General features: G+C 46.6%; 1 protein-coding gene across 5 annotated transcripts in view; it reads left to right on the top strand.

The window, feature by feature from the left end:
- Cfap43 (cilia and flagella associated protein 43) overlaps window positions 1-23,142 on the top strand; it is an 87,259-nt gene that overhangs the window by 31,962 nt on the left and 32,155 nt on the right. For 4 of the 5 annotated variants that reach the window (XM_345041.10, XM_039101433.2, XM_039101434.2 and 1 more), the window contains 8 exons: window positions 3,158-3,238; window positions 5,185-5,333; window positions 11,137-11,240; window positions 13,309-13,449; window positions 14,518-14,693; window positions 15,959-16,108; window positions 18,921-19,051; window positions 20,621-20,771. In XM_345041.10, coding sequence (XP_345042.5) covers window positions 3,158-3,238; window positions 5,185-5,333; window positions 11,137-11,240; window positions 13,309-13,449; window positions 14,518-14,693; window positions 15,959-16,108; window positions 18,921-19,051; window positions 20,621-20,771 — 1,083 coding nt within the window. The remainder of the gene's footprint in view (window positions 1-3,157; window positions 3,239-5,184; window positions 5,334-11,136; window positions 11,241-13,308; window positions 13,450-14,517; window positions 14,694-15,958; window positions 16,109-18,920; window positions 19,052-20,620; window positions 20,772-23,142) is intronic. The other variant, XM_008760497.4, reaches the window with a different exon arrangement.

Below are 23,142 nucleotides of genomic sequence, written 5' to 3'. Positions count from 1 at the left end.
ACTCGAGAAGGATGACCAAAATGGGGATGCTTCACTCCTTCTTTATGGATATTTAAAAATATCCATAGGAGGAGATAGGGCGGCAAAGTTTAGAGCAGAGACTGAAGAAACAGCCATTCAGAGACTGCCCCACATATGGCCCATATATATACAATACAGCCACCAAAACTGGATAAGATGGATGAAGCTAAGAAGTGCAGGCTGATAGGAACTGGATGTAGATCTCTCCTGAGAGACACAACCAAAGCATGTCAAATAGAGAGGCGAATGCTAGCAGCAAACCACTGAACTGAGAATGGAAATCCCGTTGAAGGAATCAGAGAAAGGACTGAAAGAGCTTGAAGGGGTTCGAGACCCCATATGTACAACAATGCCAAGCAACCAGAGCTTCCAGGGACTAAGCCACTACCTAAAGAGTATACATGGACTGACCCTGGACTCTGACCTCATAGGTAGCAATGAATATCCTAGTAAGAGCACCAGTGGAAGGGGAAGCCCTGGGTCCTGCTAAGACTGAACCCCCAGTGAACTAGACTGGTGGGGGGAGGGCGGTAATGGGGGGAGGATGGGGAGGGGAACACCCATAAGGAAGGGGAGGGGGAGAGGTTAGGGGGCTGATGGACAGGAAATCAGGAAAGGGAATTAACATTTGAAATGTAAAAAGGAAAAACCCAATTTAATAAAAATGGGAAAAAAAACTAAAAAAAAAAAAAAAGTCGCCTCTTCCGAAGCTGAGCTACAGGCTTAGTCTAAGTCTAGCCAAAATATCAGTGTTATTTTGCAAAAAAAAAAAAATTGATTATAAAATTTGCATGGCAACACAAAAACAATCAATATCCTGTTGAAGGAGGCATGTGGAGGTACTGAGAAATAAATATAGTCGGAGCCGATGTTAGAATGATAAAGACTGGTGTTGGCAAAAGAATAAAATATTATCTAAATGCGGTAGAAAACAGAGCCCATAGAGAAACCCACATGAAGGTAATCAAATGATCATTTTGGATTTTAAACTTTCTTTTGAGAAAGAGTCTTGCTGAGTTGCCCAAGATGGCCTTGGACTTACAGACTTCATTCTTCTATGCCCCAAAATGTTGAGATTCTAGGTAAGGGCTCCTGCCATGCCTAACACAGCAAACTGACATGTGAAAAGTAGCAAAGACATTTCTGTTAAAGTAGTATCTTCTTTTCATCAAATGGTGCTGAAACAATTAATTCCTGCACTCGAGGAACTTCCACACACACAAGCGCGCGCGCGCACACACACACACACACACACACACACATAAGTCAAATATTTTGAACCTAGATGCAAATCGTATACATTCCAAAAAAATCAAAATTGTAGACATGTAAAAACAAAACCATAAAGTTATTAAAAGATGGCGGTAAAATCCAAGTTACCTTGTGCTCGATGGCAAACTCTTTAGCCACAGTACTGAATATAACCTGCAGAGGGATAATTAGCGGGTTGGATTTGACTGGAACCTCTGCTCTGTGGAACAACCTCCAGAGTAGAAAGCCCTGGTACATTCTCTGCTAAGAGACAGAAAAAGCAAACCACAGACTGAAGGAACAGACACGTCTGCAGCAGGGGTAGCTGACAGAGGACAGGGGACCCAGATCTGCAGAAAGCATGTGGGATTCAACAATTAAAAAGTGAACAATCTCGTTCAGAAATAAGGAGGGGGTAGGATGGATAGACGCAACACAAAGAAGGCATAGGGACAGAAAATAAGTCTATGAAAAGGTGCTGTAAACATCCGCCCTTTGGAAATCGTGGCAATGAGATGCCACCGCCTATTAGAATGTCTCAAATCTGAAGTGCTGGCAACGACAGAGGCTGTTGGAGAGCAGCCGAGGCGCGAAGCGCTCGTTTGTTGAATGGAGGTGCAGCCAATTTGGAAGATGGCTTGTCAGCTTCTCTTAAAACTAAACAGGCACCATATGCTCCGGCGGTTATGCTCCGTAGCATTTATCCAAATGGGCTGAAAACATAACGCCACCCAAGTGAGCTGCACGTAAATGTTTACAGCAGCATTGTTCCTAATGGCTCAGACTTGGGAAACAACTGAGGTGCCCACCCATCCACCAGCGAACGCACCAGAGACTGTGGCACAGCCGCTCAGCGCGCCCTTGCTGGGTAATGGAATAAAGCTGTCAGGCCACCGCGAGGCTTGGACGGATCGCGAATGCATAGCGCTAAGTGGTGTGGGAAAGCCTACACGCCGCGTGAATCTAACAGGATATTCTGGAATGGGCAAAGCCATGGGGCCGGGTAAAACAGATCAGTGGTTGTCAGGGATGCAGGGAGGGAGGCAGGAAGAGACGGAGAGATCTTTAAGGCAGAGAAACTGTGCGTGTCATTACAAACTCATCAAAACTCTCAGAAAGGACAACCCAAAGATTGAAGGAGCCCCGATGTATAGACGTTAGGCAGTCGTTGTATCAGTGTGGACTTAGATGCTGTAGCCCATGCCCTAGGTCTGATGCAAGCTGCTAACAGTGGGAGAGAGAGAGAGAGAGAGAGAGAGAGAGAGAGAGAGAGAGAGAGAGAGAGAGAGAGAGGTGTTCATTTGGAAGACTTGGCTCTCTTTATCTACCATGTGGGTCCTGGATCAAATTCGGGTCATCAGGCTTGGTAGCAAGTGCCCTTACCCACTAAATATGTCTATAATTTGTAGCCCTGCCTGGCAGGGAACTCACCATATAGACCAGGCTGGCTTCGAACTCACAGTGGTACTCATCTTCTGCCTCCTGAGTGCTAAAGATAATTGTTTAAAAAAAAACAAAACAAAACAAACAAAAAAAAAAAAAAAAACCAAGAAACTCCGAAGGAGCCCAGGTATGACCATTTGTGCCTGTAATCCAGGGACAATTAATCCTACCACAGTGTAATCCTCCCTTAGCAAGGGAGGCGGGGACTGGGAGTTCACGCCGGGCCTGCCTTATCCGTGAAACCTTGTTTGGGTGCGGGGGGGGGGGGGGCAGAGAACGAGAGGATAAAGAAAAGGGTGATTTCCTTTTCTTCAGAAAATAAGAGTCAATGTTGAATTTATAAACGATTAACTGACCCTTAGGTGAGCATGCTAGCCGGTCAGCATGGTCTCCCACGGTAGAGCCCGACCGTGCATTCAGTGGACCTGTCTTCCTCCCACAGACGCTCACGAGTTCGGGGGAAGTTTCTATTTTTTCGATAGAAGATGGCACTTGTACGGGCAGGATTTTCCTGAGGACTCACGTAAGTGTGCCTGATAAATCCAAGCACAAAATGCCCATTCTAACTCTGCTCGCCTTTCAGCGTTCACATCCAGTGCTCTTTGGCAACCCTCCCTACTGCGCTGGCTCACATACAGAGGTAGGATTTACCCGCCTGCCACGGTGCCAAGCTCACATCACGGCACCAGAGAAGGGAGCCAGAGGCCTCAGCGTACCTCCTAAGGGAGCAATCCCTGTGAGTAAGAGGACAGTTAATGCTCCCCGAAAGCTCAGCCCTGAAAGAGGGGACACATTCCTTTCCCTCTGAGCCCTGGAAATAATGGGGGTGAAGGTTTCTCCGTGGGTGTCCAAGGCTACCACAGAAGGAAGACATCTGGGTGCTAGCTGGCAAACACCCATGACATAGTTTTCAGTATGTCATTGCCTCTGAATAATCCACAATACATTTTGCATAAAATAATGCAAAAAAAATTGTAAAGACCTAAGTAATAATAATGCTGGATTTTTTTTCCTTTGCATCTCAGAAGGTAGGGAAATCCCAGCCCTTCTCTCCTACAAATTCAAAGTCTCAATTATAGAGTACTTACACCAATGACATAGGGCATGATACTAAGCAAGTACTAGGCCATATAATATTACAAGTTGCAATTACAAGTCCCCTGCCAGAAAAGTAACAATATAAAGTCTTGTCTAAAAGGCCACAAAACATACAGCACCACATAATCTGTATGGCAAAGGCATGTACGTATCAATTTCTATTAGAATTTCTAGAATTAAAACGCCATTACATACCCACCAGACCAGTAAGAGACCAGGTCTCTGAAAACAAGAAGCGAGTGTGTAATAAAACCCCCAGCGGACTGTGTAACCAGGACCTAACCTGTTCCTCTTGAACGAGGCCAGATACAGCCACCGACCGAAGGTCTTGGCCAGCCCTCACTGAGCTGATATCGGACCTGATACCTGGTTGTGGTCCAGCCTGTGCTTGGAGAAACATAGGTCTTTCATTATGGTAAAAGCTGGTGCACTACAGGGAAGTGATCTTTCCACAGACTCAGTAATACCTCTGCTGTAGGTGTTTCCCTGTGAACTTCAGAAATGACAGCCTCCTGTAATCCCAGCTTGTGGTAGTCAGAAACAGGCCTCGGTGGCACATGCTGGCTGGCTGGGCCAGCTAAAGCCAGCAAGCTCCGGTTCAAGCAAGAGACTCTGCCTCAGTATTTAAGGTGGGGAGACATCAAGGAAGGTAGCTGATGACCATTTTTGGCCTACATATGCACACACACACACACACACACACACACACACACACACACATACATACACACACACACAATGTATGTAGACCGCATCCACACATGTACACACATGCACCCACAAACACATGCAGGAAAAGCTCACTTGGTTTTGACAATGCTCTGTTCTGAGATTCAGATGCTCATGCAAGCCCTGTTACCCACCAACCTAACTTCTCTTTCCCATCTTTGTCCTTACGACAGCAGACAAGCCTCCACCCCTACTCTCGTTTTCCTTCTCAAACCACAGTAAAAGCATCCTTGGGATTTCATCAGAGTCCGATTTTGCATCCTTGTGTATCCGAGACTTAGAACCTATAAGCGGGACCCTGTGTTTCCCTGGGACACTCCTGCTTAGTTTTCTTAAATGCCCCTTGGACTCTCTCATTCTGGCTTTAGCATAAAAATACAACGTAGAGACTCCCTCGGTTGCTTTATGCAACTGGTCAGATTCAGGCATGTTGACTTTCTGTCCAGAAATATGGACCAAACCAAGTTTGCAAGCTTTTCAAATGTTCCAAGCACTGGAGGCAGGGTTGGAGGTGGGCTGGGGATGAGACTGAAGGCCTGGAACATGCTAAGGGCGAGCTCTGTAGCCCTGAGCTTCAGGCCCAGCCCGGTAGGGTTCTTGTATACGGAGCAGCCCTCATTCTCTGGGGTTTTTCTTAAATAGGCAACAACTCTGGCGTGCTCTCCTTCTTCCTCATCGGCTGCCATGGGGACAGTGGATGGCTCTGTGTACTTCCTGAACATCCTTGACGTGGAGTCCCCTCAGCTGATTCACCAGGCCTTCCTCTCCAAGTCGCCTGTGAAGATACTGATGTAAGCTCCACCTACACTAGCCACGCTATCCTCAGACCTGCCTATAGGGGGCGCAAGTGAAACACCATTGCTTTTCAGCTCTACCCATTCCTCGCATGTGGTACATTCAGTCCAGCATTCGAAAGGAAGGCAGGTAGAGTGCTAAGTCCCTCGCACACAGTTCCCGCCCAGGAGCAGCCTATTACCAATTTCCAATGTTCCTCTTCAAAGGCATTCTTATCCACAAATAAACAAAAACATCAGTATTTTTGTTCACTTACACGGTCTCCGAATAGTGAGAGCAGGCTACAGTGTGTGGTCTTGTGTGAGGGTACACGTATGTGTGGGAGCATGTGAAGGCCAGAGGTCAACCTTGGGTGTGTGTGTTTCCTCAGACACCATCCACCTTGGTTTGGAGGTGTTTTGTTTTGTTGGGGGGCTGTCTCTCACCGGTCACCGACTGGGCTAGGCCAGTTGGCCTGTGAGGGCCACAGACCTTGTCTCTGCCTCCCCAGCCCTGGGATCACAGTACACAGGCCACTGTGGATTTTTTTTTCTGGGCAGGTTTTGGGGCTCAAACTTGGGTCCTCATGGTTGAGGGGAAAGAACTTATCCACTGAGCTATCTCCCCAGCCCCACTGGAAAATGTGCAACATCCGTGTTAGAGATGAGTCTCATTCTTCTGGATGGTGGCAAAATACCCCATTACATATACATTTCATCATTTCTCTCAACATTGACGGACACATACATTATCTCAAACCCTTGAAGCAATAGTCTCAAAGATACTTCTATTTTGAACATTTTTATACAGGGTGATGAGTCTTGTGGGCCATTTTTATCCACCACCCCACCCCACCCGCCTGCCCTGCCCCGCCCCGTGCTCCATCTCCATCCTCTCCCCATGCTTTGCTCCGCCCCCCTGCTCTCTGCCTCCGCTCCTGCCCCTCCCCCAGACCCACCTCATGCTGTGCTCGCCATACTCTTGCCCTCCAGTTTCCCCATTCCCTTTTTGCTGCCCCATAAGATACATTTTTTACTTTCATGTTTCATTAGCCTCTCTCTTTTGCTCCCCTCCTTAAGATCTTTCTTCCCTCTTTATGGCCCCTTCTACTTCATCACACACACACACACACAAGCATACACACACACATACACTCACACACACATACACACACTCACACACACACACACTCACACACACACTCATACACACATGCACACACTCATATACACACACACACTCATACACTCACTCACACACACACGCATACACACACTCATACACTCACACACACACGCATACACACACACTCATACACACACACACTCATACACACATACACACTCATACACACACATACACACACTCATACACACATACACACACATACACACACACACTCATACATACTCATACACTCATATACACACGCATACACACACACTCATACACTCACACACACACGCATACACACACACTCATACACTCACACACACTCATACACACACACTCATATACACACACTCATATACACACACATACACACTCATACACACATACACACTCATACACACACATACACACACTCACACACACATACACACACATACACACTCACACACACACTTACACACACTCATACACACATACACACACTCACACACACTCACACACTCATACACACATACACACTCATATACACACATACACACACACTCATACACTCACTCACACACACACACGCATACACACACTCATACACTCACACACACATGCATACACACACTCATACACTCACACACACACGCATACACACACTCATACACTCACACACACACTCATACACACACACTCATACACACACACATACACACACATATACACATACACACTCATACACACATACACACTCATACACACACGCATACACACACATACACACTCATACACACACATACACACACTCATACACACATACACACTCACTCACACGCATCTAGGATCTGCATATGAGATAAATATGCAGTATTTGTGAGCCAGATGCTGGTAGCCCGCACTGCACCTTTAATCCCAGCACTCAGGAAGCAGAGGTGGGTGGATCGCTGAGTTCAAGGCTAGCCTGGTCTACAGGGAGAGTTCCTGCACAGAAACCCTGTTTCAAAAACCAAAACAGACAAACAAACAAAGCAGTGTTTGTCTTTTTGAGTCTGGGCTATTAAATTCACCATGACAGTTTCCCGTTCCAACCATTTTCACACATTCACACACACATTCACACATACATGCATTCACACACATTCACACACACATTCAAACATTCACACACACATTCAAACACACATTCACACACACATTCAAACACACATTCACACACATACATTCACACACACACACACGACTCCAATAAAAACACAAAAGGTGAAGCCATAAGATATGTGCAAAAAACCCATAATGAAAAATAAAAAATGAAAGATTTTTTAAAGTACCCTGAATAATCGTTGAGACATAGAACCCTCAAAGAGGCCACTAAATTCTTTCTGTGTTGACCATATACTACTGGACATGGCTTCTGCCCTCCGAATAGTTTGTATCCCCAGGGAGACTCTAGTTACTCATTTGCAAGTAATGATCCATTTGAAGATGCTTCTGGGTTAGGAAGGGGGCACATGCCCGCTTACCTCAGCACTGGGAGCCCATTAGGCAGAGACCCATGCAGGCCCTGTGCACGCTGCCACAGTCTGTGAGTTCCTGTGTGTGTCTGCCCTGCTGTGTGTGTAGAAGGTCTCGTTTCCTTGGCCTCCTCGCTCCCCTCTGCTTTTACAATCTCCTCTTCCACAGGGTCCCCTTAGTCTTAAGGGGAGGGACTTATTGAAGATGCCTCATGTTTGACTGAGCGTTCGGAGGTCTCTCTCTCTCTGCACACTGTCCAATTGTGGGTCTCCGCATTTCCCATCTACTTCAGGAGGAAACTTCTCTGGTGCTGGCTGGGCAAGGCAACATGAGAGGCCAAAATGTCATTAGGAGTCATTTTATGACCACGTTCCTTTAGCAGAACAGTAATATATGGGCTCCCCCTAGGTCCCTGACCTATCTAGTCTCAAGGTTTTGGCCACAGATGGGTTCCATCTCACGAGAAGGGCCTTAAGTCTAGTCAGATGTTGGCTGGTTCCCCCCACAAGCTTTGTGTCTCTACTTCATTGGTATGTCTTGCAGGCAGGTCACCATTGTAGATCAAAGGCTTGCTCGGCCTGCTCTCTTAGACAGCCCAGGACCACCTACCCAGGGGTAGCACCACCCACAGTGGGCTTGCCCCGCCCCGCATCACACGTAAGGCACAAAATCGAGACAATGGCCCTGCAGACTTGGCTACAGGCCAATCTGATGCCGCCATTTTCCAGTCGAAGTTGTCTGTTGTTCCCAGATGACCCCGGCTTGGGTCAAGTTGACCAAACAAATAAACAAACAAAACCTCAGCCCGCAGAATTTCTTACAGGAATATGGACGAGGGTTACCCATAGGCAGCAGAAGTGACTCAAAGACTGCGTCGCAAAAGCCCACCCAAGTGTGAGACAGCTGACTAAAGCTGAAAACCGGGAGCGCATGGCTCAGCTCCTAGACAGCCCGGCAGGTTGCAGAGTGTGCTTTGTGTACTTTGCCGGGCGAGCCTCCTGTGCGCGCAGCTCGGCTTGTGTGACTGTCTCTCAGCCGGCCTTTCTGCTCCTATGGGCTTTGGGAGGGGCGTTGCCCAACACTAGTCCTGCCAATCCATGAACGCTGAAACTCTTTCCATTTTCCAGCGACTTCAACTTCTTTCCCAGGGGATAAAGTTTTCATCACTGAGGTCTTTCCCCTTCGGATAGGTTTATTCTTAGGGTTTTGGTTTGATTGTTTTAATCTGTTGTGAATTGGATATTTTTCCAAATTTCCTTTTTTTAGCCTATTTTCATTGGTATAAATAAAGGCTACTGGATTTTGCATGTAGATTTTATATTACTACTCAGCTAAAAGGATTACCTACTTGGAGTTTTCCGATGAAGTCTGTAGGATCTTTTAAGTATCATGTGACTTGCAAATAACGACGCTTTGATTCCCTCCTTTCCTAGCTGTATCCCTCTTATTTCACTCCCTTGTTTTATTGTCCTAAGACGTCGGGCATCACTCACATTAAATAGCGGAGAGAGTTGGCATTCTTTTCTTTTCTCCATATTTTAACAGGTATGCTCTGATTGTTCCCCAACTTGTAGAATTTGGACTACGGGTTTGTCATACGTACTCTTGGTTAGGCACAGAAAGATTCCTGAAACTCCTTGGAATTTCTGTCCTTTTATTGAAAAGGGACATTAAATTTCGTCAAAGCCTTTTCTGTGTGCATCAAGGAGATTGTGCGATCTCTACCCCTAAGTCTATGTTTGTATGTTGTTTTGCATTATGTTGCAGATCTTGAACCTACATTGTATCCCGGAGATGAAACCAATTTATTCATGATATCCAAACTGTCCCTGCGGATCTCTGAGGCCCCTAGAGCAGTGGGGAGGCAGGAGTGACCCTCCTCCTTGTCCCCTGCTCTTCTGTACTGTGTGTTTTTGTGGGCCGCCTCTTTCCCAGACCTTTTCCTTCTCCTGTGGTTCACATTGCTCTGTTCTTTTCTATTTTGAGAAACATGTACAAGTGTTTCACCAAGTTGTTCCTCTTTTTCCATGGGGCAGTTGTAAGGTACTGAAATGCCAGACCATCTCTAGCTAATCTGCCAATATATTTTACTGTTATGGGGTCCGCTTAAATCCAGCATAACTTAAACACCAGGTCAATGCAGATGACAAAAATCTATTGTAATCAAACCCCTACTGATCGATCAGGGCCACAGAACAGACTCTGAATTAAAACAACGAGCCAGGATATCAATATTTAAGTGCAAATCATAAATATCTGTGCCAAGTTATTACATTTTTTTCCCGCCAATCAGGATGGGAGTTGGTTTCTGGGCCTGGGAACATGAATGTGGTTTCGCCCAGCCCACAAGATGGAGACATTATCTTTGAGATGGCTTTCCTTACAAGTTATCTCTGAGATGACCGAACTCACATAACTGTCTTTTTATAAGTTGTCCGTTAGATGCTGGACTCACACTCCTTCCATTACCAAAATGAAAGACCTGTCTATCTTTTTTTTTTTTTTTTTCAGAGCTGGGGACCGAACCCAGGGCCTTGAGCTTGCTAGGCAAGCGCTCTACCACTGAGCTAAATCCCCAACCCCAAGACCTGTCTATCTTTCCTGAGCGCTTTTTTGATTGGCTAGTTGTCGGCCTGGGAGTTTTTTGATTGGCTGGCTGTTGGCTTTTGTTTTGTTTCAGTGCTTAGAACTGAAACCCACCCCCACCCCCCACCCCCCACCCCCCCACCCCCTGCCCCCCCACCCCCCGCCCCCGGCCTTGCGTGTGGTGGGCGGGGCTTCGTGTGTGGTGGGCGGGACCTCTGCCAACCCTCCTGTGGCTTCTTGATTATGTATTTGTAAATTAACTTTGGGATAGCATTGGCTCAGAGGGGAATCAACATGTAAGATGTCCGCTTTTATAAGGTCATAGAATATTTTAAAATCACAAACGATGGGGCTAAGGGTGTAGCCTAACGGCAGATGGCTTACCTTGCGTGCACAGGACACGCAAAGCACAACATAAATAACCTGAATCCATAGATAAATGCCACCCACGCTAAGAGTGGCTGGTTTTGAATGTGTTTCTGTGGTCGCGCATCTGGCAAGCTTGCTTGCCACCAAGCGGGTGAAATGAAGCACAATGGCCACGTTGGGTCTCTTCTCTTCCAGTTACGACCAGCGAGGAATCTTTCTGTTAGTCGGTACAGAAGAGGGAAAAATCTTTGTCATCGATGCCAGACCCTCAAAGTCATTCCAGATTTTTGGATACACTGGTATGATACAGGATGTTTGTGAGTTTAAAATTTATGCCGAATAATTGAAAGTTAAGATTTTGAATTATATCAAAACAATTACGTATGTTGTATTTCCCTGAAAAATGAAATTTTAAATAGAAGTTAAGCTTCTATATTATATTTAGAGAAATTGAGAGTATTAGACTTGTCTAATATGTAACTGATGCTATTAAAAAAAAAAACCCTTGTATCAACTACTGAGTTGGTAAAAGGTTTGAACATTTTGATATGACAAGGGAAAGAATAGATGCTTTATGACTGTAATAGTTTTAAAAACTTTTTACCTCTGACCTATGCTTAATAATTAATATTTCTACATACCTTTAGTCTCAAATGTGTGTGCTCCCCAAGATATATTCATAAATTCATTCATTCATTTATTAAAAAAAAATTCCTAAGTACCTACTAAATACAAAATGTTGAATGTGGCTCTTGTGGGGGATGGGAAGGTCCAGGAAACAATTAAGTGCTGTGTAATTCTTCAGAGAATACTAAGAGAAGGCAAGAGGGGATGAAGGAACTCCAGCTGAGGGGTGCCAAAGACAAAGGGGGACTGTATCTATCCCAGGGGAAGTAATGATTCCGAACACTTTCATATGCGTGGGATGGGACACACTAGTGCTACAACTCAAGAAGACCTAAGTGGAAGGTTTTGGCAGATAACCATGGCATTCTGTCTTCTTGGGCCATTAGCTTCCATCTTGTCAAGACAGTGACCTAACTGCTCACTGGGCCAAACAGCAAACCCAGTCTGTAAGTTAGCTGTGGGTACAGTAGAGCCTAAGGCTGGCAGCAGAGAGGCTGCACCTGCTGCTTCAACAGTCCAGTTTCTAACTAATGAGGTTGGGAGGTTTGATCTGTCACTATATATTATCATGCTAAGTTCTGTACCAGAGGGTCTAGCCTACAAGTGAATTCTCTAGGTTGCCGGTTAGCAGCTTTTGTGCAAACCGTGCTCCTTCATTTAAAACTATTAGTCAAATAAAAACGGCTACGGCCAATCGCTAGAGGAATTAGAGTCGGGCAGGTCTTTCAGTTACCTAGTTGATCGGGCGGAAAGAAAGAGAAGGCTACGTGAGAGTGGAGATGCCATGAGCACGCAGCAGGAGAAACAGCAGGTATCTGGGGTACACCACCGGGGAGGTAGCCAGGCCAGCAGTTAGAAGCATAGATTAGGGGTTACCTCCCGGTAACTGTCAAAGCCAAATTAAAAAAAAAAAATCCGAGTCTCATTTCTTTTTAAGCTCATCAGGGATAAGCTTTAATTGGTTGTGCCACAAGGCTGGCCTGCAGGCAGGAGGGGGGAAACTGGGAATCCACAGGAATCCTCACTTCTCACTGAAACCACAGGCAGAGAACAAAGCGGTGAAGAAAACCACGGATGTCCCAAGTAGTGGGGTGCCTGTGTCATCCCTTCCAGAAACAGCTCAAGGAAGACAGGCTGGGCCAGAGTCCTGACAGGCATGAGTAGGGCATGCTGGTCAGTTAACAGATGTTCCCTGAGAGACAGTGGGTCATGCAGGAAAGAGTTGGTACTTCCCAAGGGTCAGACTCAGTGTCAGGGGCATTTCCACTACACACGTAAGGATGCCGAGAACACCGCTGTCTGAGTTACCCAGTGGAAGAGCCCTGGAACTGGATGGCACCCAGATGGGAGCCAGGGCATGAGCACATAGATACAGTGGGCGGAACAAAGACGGCAGGCATCCCTGTTGGAGCATAGGCATGACTAAACCCACCTGACCAGATAATCAGAAATACGCCCCCATTGGTTTATCGAATAGGTCCCATAACTCCTGCTAACGGGTCACTGTAAAAGTCAGTCAACAAAATGTGCTACTTGGGACTGAGTGAAGAAGTGTCGCCATTGTGACACACCGAAATACAAGTCGGTGCAAGTGTGTGTGCGAGTTTAAAATGTTAAATATTAACAAAGGACCATGCTGAGGATTTGGGCAAAGTAATCGCTCGTACATCTTAGAATGATGCGTGATTCTTTAAATTCAGTCAGCGACCACCTGTAGAGTCAATCCCCATTCACTTTCAGAGTCAAGCAAGGACATGCTGCAGATATCCACGGTGTCACATGTGGAATCGGACGTGGTCGAAGTGCTGGTGTTGTCCCCGCTTTCAGAAACGGGCAGAAGCAGGCTGGAGTACTTCACCCTGCCTATCATGTTACCACAAGGTGACTTAATTGAGCAGCCCAGCCCCTTCTCCCTGCCCCCATAAATTGCTCTAGTCCATCTCTGGCTTCTTGGTAAAGTAGTTGCTCTCTTTGCATCTTTACAAAGCAATACTCTGGCTGTGAAATGTGTGAAGTGTAGCTTCCTCTGTGCCTCGGGACTCAGAAATGTTTCTTTGTCTCTTTGTTTGTTTGTTTGTTTGTTTGTTTGTTTGTTTGTTTTAAATATGAGAAAAGGAACAAGATCAGCTGCCACGCCAAGTTGATCTGTCATTTTGTGATGGTTTTTGTTCTGTGGTTTTAAATAGTCCCCGTTAAATTCAGATACATTACAGTGCAGTTACCTAGTCTTATAAAACAGCTCACTGGGTTCTTTAAAAGGCTGAGAGAAAACAGATACTCTTTTTGTCTCAGATGGCAAATTTATCTAGCCAGAAAATTTGAAAATATAGAACAGGGCAGATCTCTGTGAATTCAAGGACAGCCTGAGCTATATGCAAATTCCAGACCAACCAGAGTACATAATGAGACCCTTTCTCACATAAAAAGGGAAGGGAGTGGAAGAAGGAGAAGGGAAGTAGGGAAGAAGGAGAGGGTGGAAGGACCATTCCTGTAATCTCAGCAGCACTTGAGAGGCAGAGGCCGGATTGTTCCAAGTTCCAAGGTGGCCAGGGCCACCTTTATCCAAAAAGACAGGAAAGAAGGAAGGAAAGAGGAAGGAAGGAAGGAAGGGAGGGAGGAAGGAAGGAAGGAAGGGAAGGAGGGAGGAAGGAAGGAAGGAAGGGAGGAAGGAAGGAAGGAAAGAAGAGAATCTTGGTATTGTCCTGTTTATTTTAATTTTTAAGCTAATTTGAAACAAAAGGCTGTGATAATATAGTTTACTATCAGCATTCAGTATCCCTGGTTGAGGCAAATTGTTTTTAAACAATCATTTTTAAAAATTTGCAAATAGCCCCAGTCCTGTTAATCAGGCGTTTACAACTTTCTTTCTCATCCCATAACTGTGCGTAACGGTTTTTGGCATGAACGTTCTGGTGCGTGTATGTGAGCTCTCCTCTTTTCCTAATCTAGTGGTCCCTGAAAACTTCGCTGATGAAAGAGGACGGCTGAAGGACAACTTCACCCACAGGTACCTGTATGAGGTGGAGCACGCTCTGTCCTCTGCCGTGCTGGGCTTCTCAGAATCCAAAATCTATGGCTTCTGCAGCCAGGTGCCGTACATCTGCAGCTATACAATGCCTGTAAAGGTAAGCCAGCCGCCGGTCAGCACATGACTTCACTGGAGGGGTCATATCAGCCTCTCGTTCAGTTAGAGCGGCTGACATGGCTGGTTCCTCCATCCCGAATACAACTGAGTGGCCTCACGTTTATGCCACACACATCATTCATGTCAGATAAGTAGGCAGGTGATTAGTGTTTGCTTAGTGCCTTAAAAAGTATCTGGTATAAGATCTGTTCCATAGATGTTCTAGGAGCTAACAGGTAGATCGTTTCCTTTGAACCCCGATACCTTGGCACTAAGTAAAATCTCACAAAACAATTAAACCATGCTTCTGCCACGTTCCTTCATCTCTCTTCAAACTCCTACCGTTCTGTGACAGCTCCTGTTGCACATACCAAGCCCAGTGCCCTGCCTGCTGCCTTCCAGCATTCACCACCCACTGATGCTGCCTTCAGATCCTGGGGAGAAGGATCCACCCTAGGCTTCTTTAAATTATTTTTATCTCTCTGGTCTTTTCCCTGTGTGACTGGTATTAGACATAGAAATTAAGAAAAAAAAGAAGAGACAGTTCATGGTAACTTGGGATATTAGAGAAGTGTTGTAAGAAGCAAGATTCCCACGAGTCTTTGAGGGATGGGTCCAATTTGGAGCCAGGAAATAGCACGTGCACCCCAAGGGAGGAGCGTGGACAGAGGAAGTGGAAGAGGACTGGGGGAAGCTGACAAGGATCTTTCAGACAGAAGGAAGGTCATGTCTGAGGCTTGGAGAAAGGGGCTGCATGGGAAGATGCACAGTGAGAAATTGGCAACTTGTATTTCGATTCGCACATGATGGTATACGATGGCGGGAAACCAAGAGTGTCAGCCAGGGTAGGCTTGGAGCCTTAATGGCAGAATTACATGTAAAGAAGCCAGTCCTGGGCGGAGATGTAGACCAGTGGCTATGAGTACCCACTTGTCATGCAAAGGAGCCTGGGTTTGATCCCAGCACCAAAAAGGAAAGAAGGAAGGTAGGAAGGAAAGAAGGAAGGAAGGAAGGGAGGGAGGGAGGGAGAGAGGGAGGGAGGGAGGAAAAGGAAGATTGAGCTCTTTAGCTGGCAAAAATCAGCTTTAATTTGCAAATATGTAACTCTGATTGATACACGGTATAAACACAGGTGCCTACTCTGACCCACACAAGGATAGAGTCCCCAGATTTGAACCTGACCACATATGTAGCACACACCCGCAAAACCAACACTGCTACTGGCCCAATCTTTTCAATAATGTCCTCCTTTGCTTTGATTGGCAGGAGCACACCGGCATCTGTATCCTTAAGCCTCAACAAAAAGTCCAGAGCAAACAGTATGGAGCCGGAACAATCTATCTGTCCTCTCACGGATTATGGCTTATAACAATAGCTAAATGTGGAGTTCTCTGTATCCGAGATATGTTCAGTCTGGTAAATTAACAAAAAAGAAAATCTGAGTGGAGGAAGTGGGGCGGGGTGGGGGGGGAGACTTGGAGAGATTGCCTAGTGGTTAGAGCATCTGTTGCTCTCGGGGAAGACTCAGGTTCAGTTTCCAACATCTGCGTGTGGCTGACAAGCAGTCCCAAGGGACCCGGCACCCTCTTCTTGCTTCCATGGACACCAGGCATACATGTGATGCACATGCATGCACGCAGACAAAACACTCATACATGTAAAATTAAAATAAATGCTTTTTCTAATTATATAAAAGCACACGGTGTAGGAGGCAGAGAGAGAGGGCTCTGCTTACCTCTTCCTGATGACCCAGGTTTGGCTCCAGCACCTGGGCTGTGTGGTTCACAACTGCCTATAAATTCTCTCTCAGGGGCTCCTGTGCCCTGGCCTCCTCTAGCATCTAAGCTCCTGTGTATATACCCATGCATGCTCACAATTAAATAGGAATAAATTTCACAGTGTGGGGCATGTTCTCGGATTTTGGGTAGGAACAAACCACTTAGAAAAGGAATCGGGACTTCCGTAAGTAAATTGACTCAATGTCCTGTTTTCTCTCTAATTTTGTAAACTCTCTGTGCGTGCGTGTGACCATTTTTTAACATTCTTGTCAGTCAGCTTATCACTCTAAAGAAGGAAACACCAGCCAGGACAGCGAGGCCTGCACACAGAACACTGGGCAGGGAGGGCACCGCAGATGGGCTGCTGCCCAGCTTATCTGCAAGCTGTCCCTTAAAGACTCACGGAGGGGCGCTTAACTTCTGACTCTCTGCTGCAACGTCAGAGAAACTGCTCCCTGGCCCCTAGAGGCTCATGGGAAAGAAAATGATGTGCTTAGTAACAGTGCTAGCCTAGTCTGGAGGGCCTTGGCTTGTTGCTGCTGTCCTCAACCCTTCAAAGATGCTGGGGGAACAGAAGGTGGCAGCGAGAGCCCTTGTCTGAGTCTTCGGGCACTAGCATCCGGTTTCCACAGCCCGCAGACCTCTGAGACACTGAGAAACCGGTCAGAAAGTGGGGCGTGCTTTTCTAGGTTTGAGACTGCTGCATGGTCCATTGTGTGACTTGATTTGCCCAGTGATTCCTTCCCAGTTTTTCACTCGTCTCCTCCACACACTGGAAATATCATACCCACCCATGAGACAACACTCCCACATGTCCACAGATACCGTTGTCTCTGGCTGGGCACATAGTAGTTCCTTTTCTTCTCGTTTAGAAAGAAAGCAAATTTGGACGAACTCAATATGGTTCTAGAGGAAAACCGTTGAGTTTCTTAGGGAGTGGGTCTCTCTCTCTCTCTCTCTCTCTCTCTCTCTCTCTCTCTCTCTCTCTCTCTCCTGTGTGTGTTATCATGTTCCCTGGGGTGGGGCGTGCAGGCCCACACACACTATAGTGAGGATGTCAAAACACACAGAACACAAACTTCCCTTTGTTGCCACCAAAGCTGGGCTAGCTGGCCCACAGGCTTCTGGCGAAGTCTTTGTGGGTACAGGCAGGGATCTGGATGCTCCTCGAATGGCTTCCTCTAGCCTTTAAGTGGGTTCTAGAGATTGAAGTTCATGCTGTGAGGCTTGCGCTGCAAGCACTTTATGCCCTGAGGCATCTCTCCAGGCCTAGAGGGTTTTTTTTTTTAAAGTGAATGATTGCAAACTATGCTACCCCGTCAGAAGCTCGGTGCAGCTGACAGTGACCCGACACGACAAGGCAGAGCACCTCATAGATAAAGTTATTCATGGAACAGTTGCAAGACAAAAAAAAAGAAAAGAAAATCCTGAGTTTCCTGCACAAAGACATCGTAAATTAAATGAGCTTTGGTACAAAATCAGTACTTAAGTGCTATCAGGCAGCCATGACACAAAACAGGGACAACCCAACAAGAGGAAAAAGTCCCAAGAAATCTGATTGTTAAGTAGAAAAGCAAGGTGTATAAGTAAGTGCATATGCATATAATATTCTGCAAATATTATCGGTGGAAAAGTTATATTTACATAAAGTTTTCCGAATGGCTCTGGATGGTATTGTACTCACAGCTTCCAGGGGAAATGCTGGCCATGGAGTCGGAGGAAATTTCATGCCAGCCTCTCTGATAGCTTTCTTGCTTTAAACCACTTGAAAGTCTTGTCTACTTAAAAACCTATGTGGAAAGACGTCAGGCTCGAGGGCCGGGGTGACAGCTGTAGGTTTTCACTAGAAGAGCCTAAACTGTTGTCATGTGTTGCACACATCCGTGATGTGCTGGTGTGGATGTCTTAGTTGGTTTCATTAGCACACCCTAGGGCATTGTCATCTTCTTTCCCCGGATTTCTCCTCACCTTCCCTTAACACACTCAGCCACTTTACAGAAAACACATCCCGCCCGACTCATTGGAGGCGCCCAGCTTTGCTCACCCAAGGTCCTTCCCCTAACTCCACAGCCTTCAGCAAGTACACAGACAGGGTGTCTGGTGGGCTGGCCTAAGCCACTGGTTCCAATCCTGCTCCACCCACATTACATAAAGTGGTGGGAAAATAAGTCAATCCTGGTTTGAACTAGAAGTTTTAAGTGCCGAGTATTACCAAGAGCTACTTTTGTACCAATAAAAATGTCTTCAGAAGTACAGAAGAAAATTACCCACAAGCAAAGGTACATGTGACCATGTGAGACACACACACACACACTCACATACTCTCACATAGACACACACACAGACACACACTCAATCACACACTACACACACACACACACACACACACACACACACACACAAAACGTACCATGTAACAGAGAATTAGATAATTTCTTCCTTTTATTGAGGATACCTTTGTTCGATGTCGGAGTCATTCTCACCATGGTCAAGGGATTCAGAACATGAAAATGTCAATGGACGGACAGCACATCCTGGTGAATGGGAAAGACGACAACACCCTGGTCTACCTCAAGTGGAAGTGAGTATGTGCACAGTGGCGCAGCGTGACGTGATGCCTGTTTTAAGTTCAAAAGGGCAGTCTCTCCAGCAAGAGGCTGTCGTGCACAGGGTTCTGAGAGGAGGACACACACACACACACACACACACACACACACACACACACACACACCATGCTTGCTGCACAAGCCACAGGGAGGGTTCTGGGGCATACTGGCTACCTCTTGTTGACTGGAACTTGACCCTGAGGTTGTTAGTGACCCGGGTTTGAGAGTGTCATGTGTGCGGGTGGCTGGGGTGTGGCCGTGGTGTTGGCTTCGTGTGAAAGGGTGGTTCAGAGGGAATTATCGCTGGGAACTGGCTCATCCCAGGTCAGTAACAGGACACCAAAAGACGGGTTGGACTTTAAGCGCAGTCTCACAGGGAAGCTCCCTTTGGCAAACGTAATTTTAAAGCACAGCCTTCCTTGGTGAGGCATGGGGATTGTTGTAACACTTTGGAGTACCGCTTATTTCAAAGACTCACTTCAAGATGGCGTGACCGCGCCCATTTCATATATGAGAGCCATGAGTAAGACAGAGACTCACCTCAATACACAAGTCCTGACACGGCCGTACGGCGAATGGACAAACAGTGCCTCAGGCAACAGCAAACAGTGCAGGAGCCCTGTTTAAAAAGGAAAGACACTTCCAGAAGTCAGTAATCACCTGAACTCCCACACCTAACAGAGTTGTGTTTGGAACCTTGGTTCAGGATTTAATGAGCCTTGCAACTATAGGCATGCGACGAAACTTCTACCTCAAGCCATGTGGGTCGTGACTCTCAAAAGTCGTCTTTATGGCCCGGGTCACCTCAACATGAAGAATTAATATTAAAGGGTGGCGAGGTCTGTAGCTTTGGTGGTCTCGGTAGCAATGCATCTCGGTTTGCCCTTTCCTCTGCCTGCCTCAGCGTCAGCACTGACCCAGTTTGCTTTTCTGTCACCCTGGTGAGCACCATGGCCACTCAAGGAAAAGAAGGTTTGTTTCAGCCTACAGGTCTGTAGTTCACCATTGAGGGAAGCCAAGGTAGAAACTCAAGGCAGGAGCTTGAAGGAGAAACCTCAGAAGAGCACTGCCAGCCGTCTTGCCTCCCCTGGCTCACCTACCAAGGGATGGATGGCATCAGTCACTATATGCTGGGCCACTGTTTGTCAGCCAGCAGGAGGATGCCCCAGAGCCTTGCTCATAGGCCAGTTTAATAGAGGCAGTGCTCATGTGACAAAGCCTGTTGCATTCTGGGGGCTCACAGCAGCGGCTCTTCTGTGCCTAGCCCAAGGCCATGCTCGGTGAAGGGTACAGGATAGCAGAAGGAAGGATCACCCAAGAAGGGTCAGGAGCCTGAGTCCTTCAAAGTCCATGGAAGGGTCCTCTTCTTAGAAATAGAGGCCCAGCAATTAAAGGGCACTGTGGAGAACTTCCCATGTTTCTTTGTGTAGTTGTCTGGAAATAACATTGGTTAATGCGGAATTTTAAAGTCTCTCTCTCTTTCTCTCTCTCTCTCTCTCTCTCTCTCTCTCTCTCTCTCTCTCTCTCTCTCTCTCTCTCTCTAGGAGGCTTGGATCAAACATAGCAAATGAGATCTTTGAACACTGCCATCAACTAATGCTCAGTCTGGCCAAGACCGTGGAAACAGAGTGTGACTACCTGGCTTCGCCAGATTACCAGTGTGTACCTCCAGAAGAAGAGACAACTGAATTCCAGGTAGCTGGCTTGCCTTCTCCCTCTCCATAAACAATATGCAGATTTCCATCACCGTTTCTAAGTACATAGGCAATGCTATTTTTTTCTCACCCAGATGTCCAGTGATTTTTTTTTCAACTAGAATGTAAGCCACATCTGATCGAAAATTAAGCTTTTCTCAAAATGATCACAAACGTTATATCTCAGATTTCACTTAAAGGATGGAGTAAGATCCGGACATGCTCAAAAACTTTTTTTTAAAAAATCAATTATTTGTAGAAATTTGGCCTGGTGCTTCCTCCCTGCCCTGTGTGCCCAGAAATAAGACTCAGACTCACCATATATTTACAGATACCCTCGACTCTCCTTTGAGTAGTTCATAACTTAAATTCAACCCATTTGTCCTAATTCGTTTTCTGCTGCATGGCTGGTTACCCGTGCTCAGGAACCACACGTTTATCCTGTCACGGCTTTGGGCGAGCCTTCCACACCTGGCTCTATCCCAGAATTTTTTTCTCCCTCCCACATGTCTCACCTCCTAGCTCCTGCCTGAGCCATAGGCCATCAGATTTCTTACTGACAGGTGCCACACCCACTTGGACACAAGATATTCTGTCTACAAATATTGGCGGCTGATGGAAGCAGGTCCCTCTACCTCCATATAATATTCATGATTTAGGAAGTCTCAGCCTGGAACACAGGCGTAGTTGGTTGTTCAGCGAATAGCTTTTTAAAATTAAATATAATCATATTGTCATAATAAACTCATATATGAAAGTATCGTACCTCTAGGAATACGTGTCTACTGAAATACTCCTCTCTAACCCCGTCTCACTGGACCTTCACACAGTTAAAGTGGCCGTTCTGAAGCAATGGGGCTTTCCTGGGTATTTTTATACTTCAGGTGCCAATTATGACTTGGTTGGTTTTTGTTTTGTTGTTTTGTTTTGTCATTTCTGTTTTTGAGACAAGTCCCATTCCATAGCCCTGGCTAGCCTGGAACTTGCTTGTGTAATAGGCCGGCCTTAAACTCAGAGATCGGCCTACCTCTGCCTAGTACATTTTTATATATGGTTCCACCACAAAAAGAAAAGGCCTTCCGACAGAACTGAAAGGCCTTCAGCAAATAATTATTGGGTGCCTACAAAGCGTTAGTCTGTGATAGACACAGCGATGGACGAGAGGGAACGTTCTGCTTTCTCGGTGTTCCCTTTCCAGTGGTGCAGCTGGCGGACAGAGAGATGGGCGCATAAGCAAACAGGCAAGGTTGGTTAGTGAGCCGGTGCTATTTGTGACATTAGACAGGTTGAACGACAGGGCCTGCCGGGCCAGCCTCTCCATAAGCTGAGATCAGACTTAGAAGACAACGCCCCCCAGGAAAGCAGAAGGGCCAGCAAAGTCAGGGACGAGGAGCAGGGAGCTTGGTGTGTGATTTGCAGGGATCAGCAGAAGGCCTGTGCAGGCAAAGCCCTGAGGGACAGGCTTCGTAGACCAAGAGAAGAAGAGTCTAGCTTTGTGTTGCACACGTGTATCTACCAAAGCAGAGGGGTAACAGAACTGGGCTTTCGTTTCCAGCTTTGAAGTGAGAGCTTGCTGCTTTGAGGAAAATGTGCCCTGGAGGCCACAGAGTTGGAGCAAGGAGATTCCTAGAGAGAAAGTGGCAGTGGGGAGTGCCACGGTGGAGAAAGTGCTGAGGTCGGTGTCAGAGACTAGATTAGGAGATCCAACCAAGGAACGGACATAGAGGGGAATGAAAAGACTCAAGGATGACTCACAGACACCTTTGAACAGCTGTGTGAAAGACAGCACTCTGAGTAGGAATGGGATGCGCTGTCAAAGAGCCAGCAGCTTCAATAGTAATAATAATAAAGGACAGGGTCTAAGGTCAGTTTTTACTCATGCTGAGGGTCAGAAGTCTATACAGCATCCATGAAGCAATCCCAAAAAGCCCAGGCTGTGGGACAGATGAACCTTGAGTCCTTGGAAGAGGCTAGCACTGGGGATGCTGATTTGAGAGCCAAAGGTATGTGGATTGAGTCGAAAGCCCCGGGAAGGTCATAGCGACGGACAAACGGTGAGAAGCAGAAGAGGAGCAGGTGGGATGCTCCTAGAGAGCCAAAGGGAGGATCCCGGGGAGCAGAGGAGAGAGAGAAAGGCAACCTGCAAGGCAACGGCAGAACCATAGCGCAGAGATACCCACGAGAATCTCAGACACAGGGTACGAAGGGGAGCATGGCAGTGAGCTGAAGGCAGCGTTCCTACACAGTAGAGTGTCTGCCTAAGGGTGAGAGCCCCGGGAGAGGAGGGAGACATGATGCAGGAGGAAATGGGGTGAGGATTGTGAGACAACACAACAACAACAACAATAACAACAACAACAACAACACCCAGT

The sequence above is a fragment of the Rattus norvegicus genome, chromosome 1 (genome assembly GCF_036323735.1).
Source record: "Rattus norvegicus strain BN/NHsdMcwi chromosome 1, GRCr8, whole genome shotgun sequence".
NCBI classification, from domain to species: Eukaryota; Metazoa; Chordata; class Mammalia; order Rodentia; family Muridae; genus Rattus; species Rattus norvegicus.
This window is presented reverse-complemented; position numbering and strand designations above follow the sequence as displayed.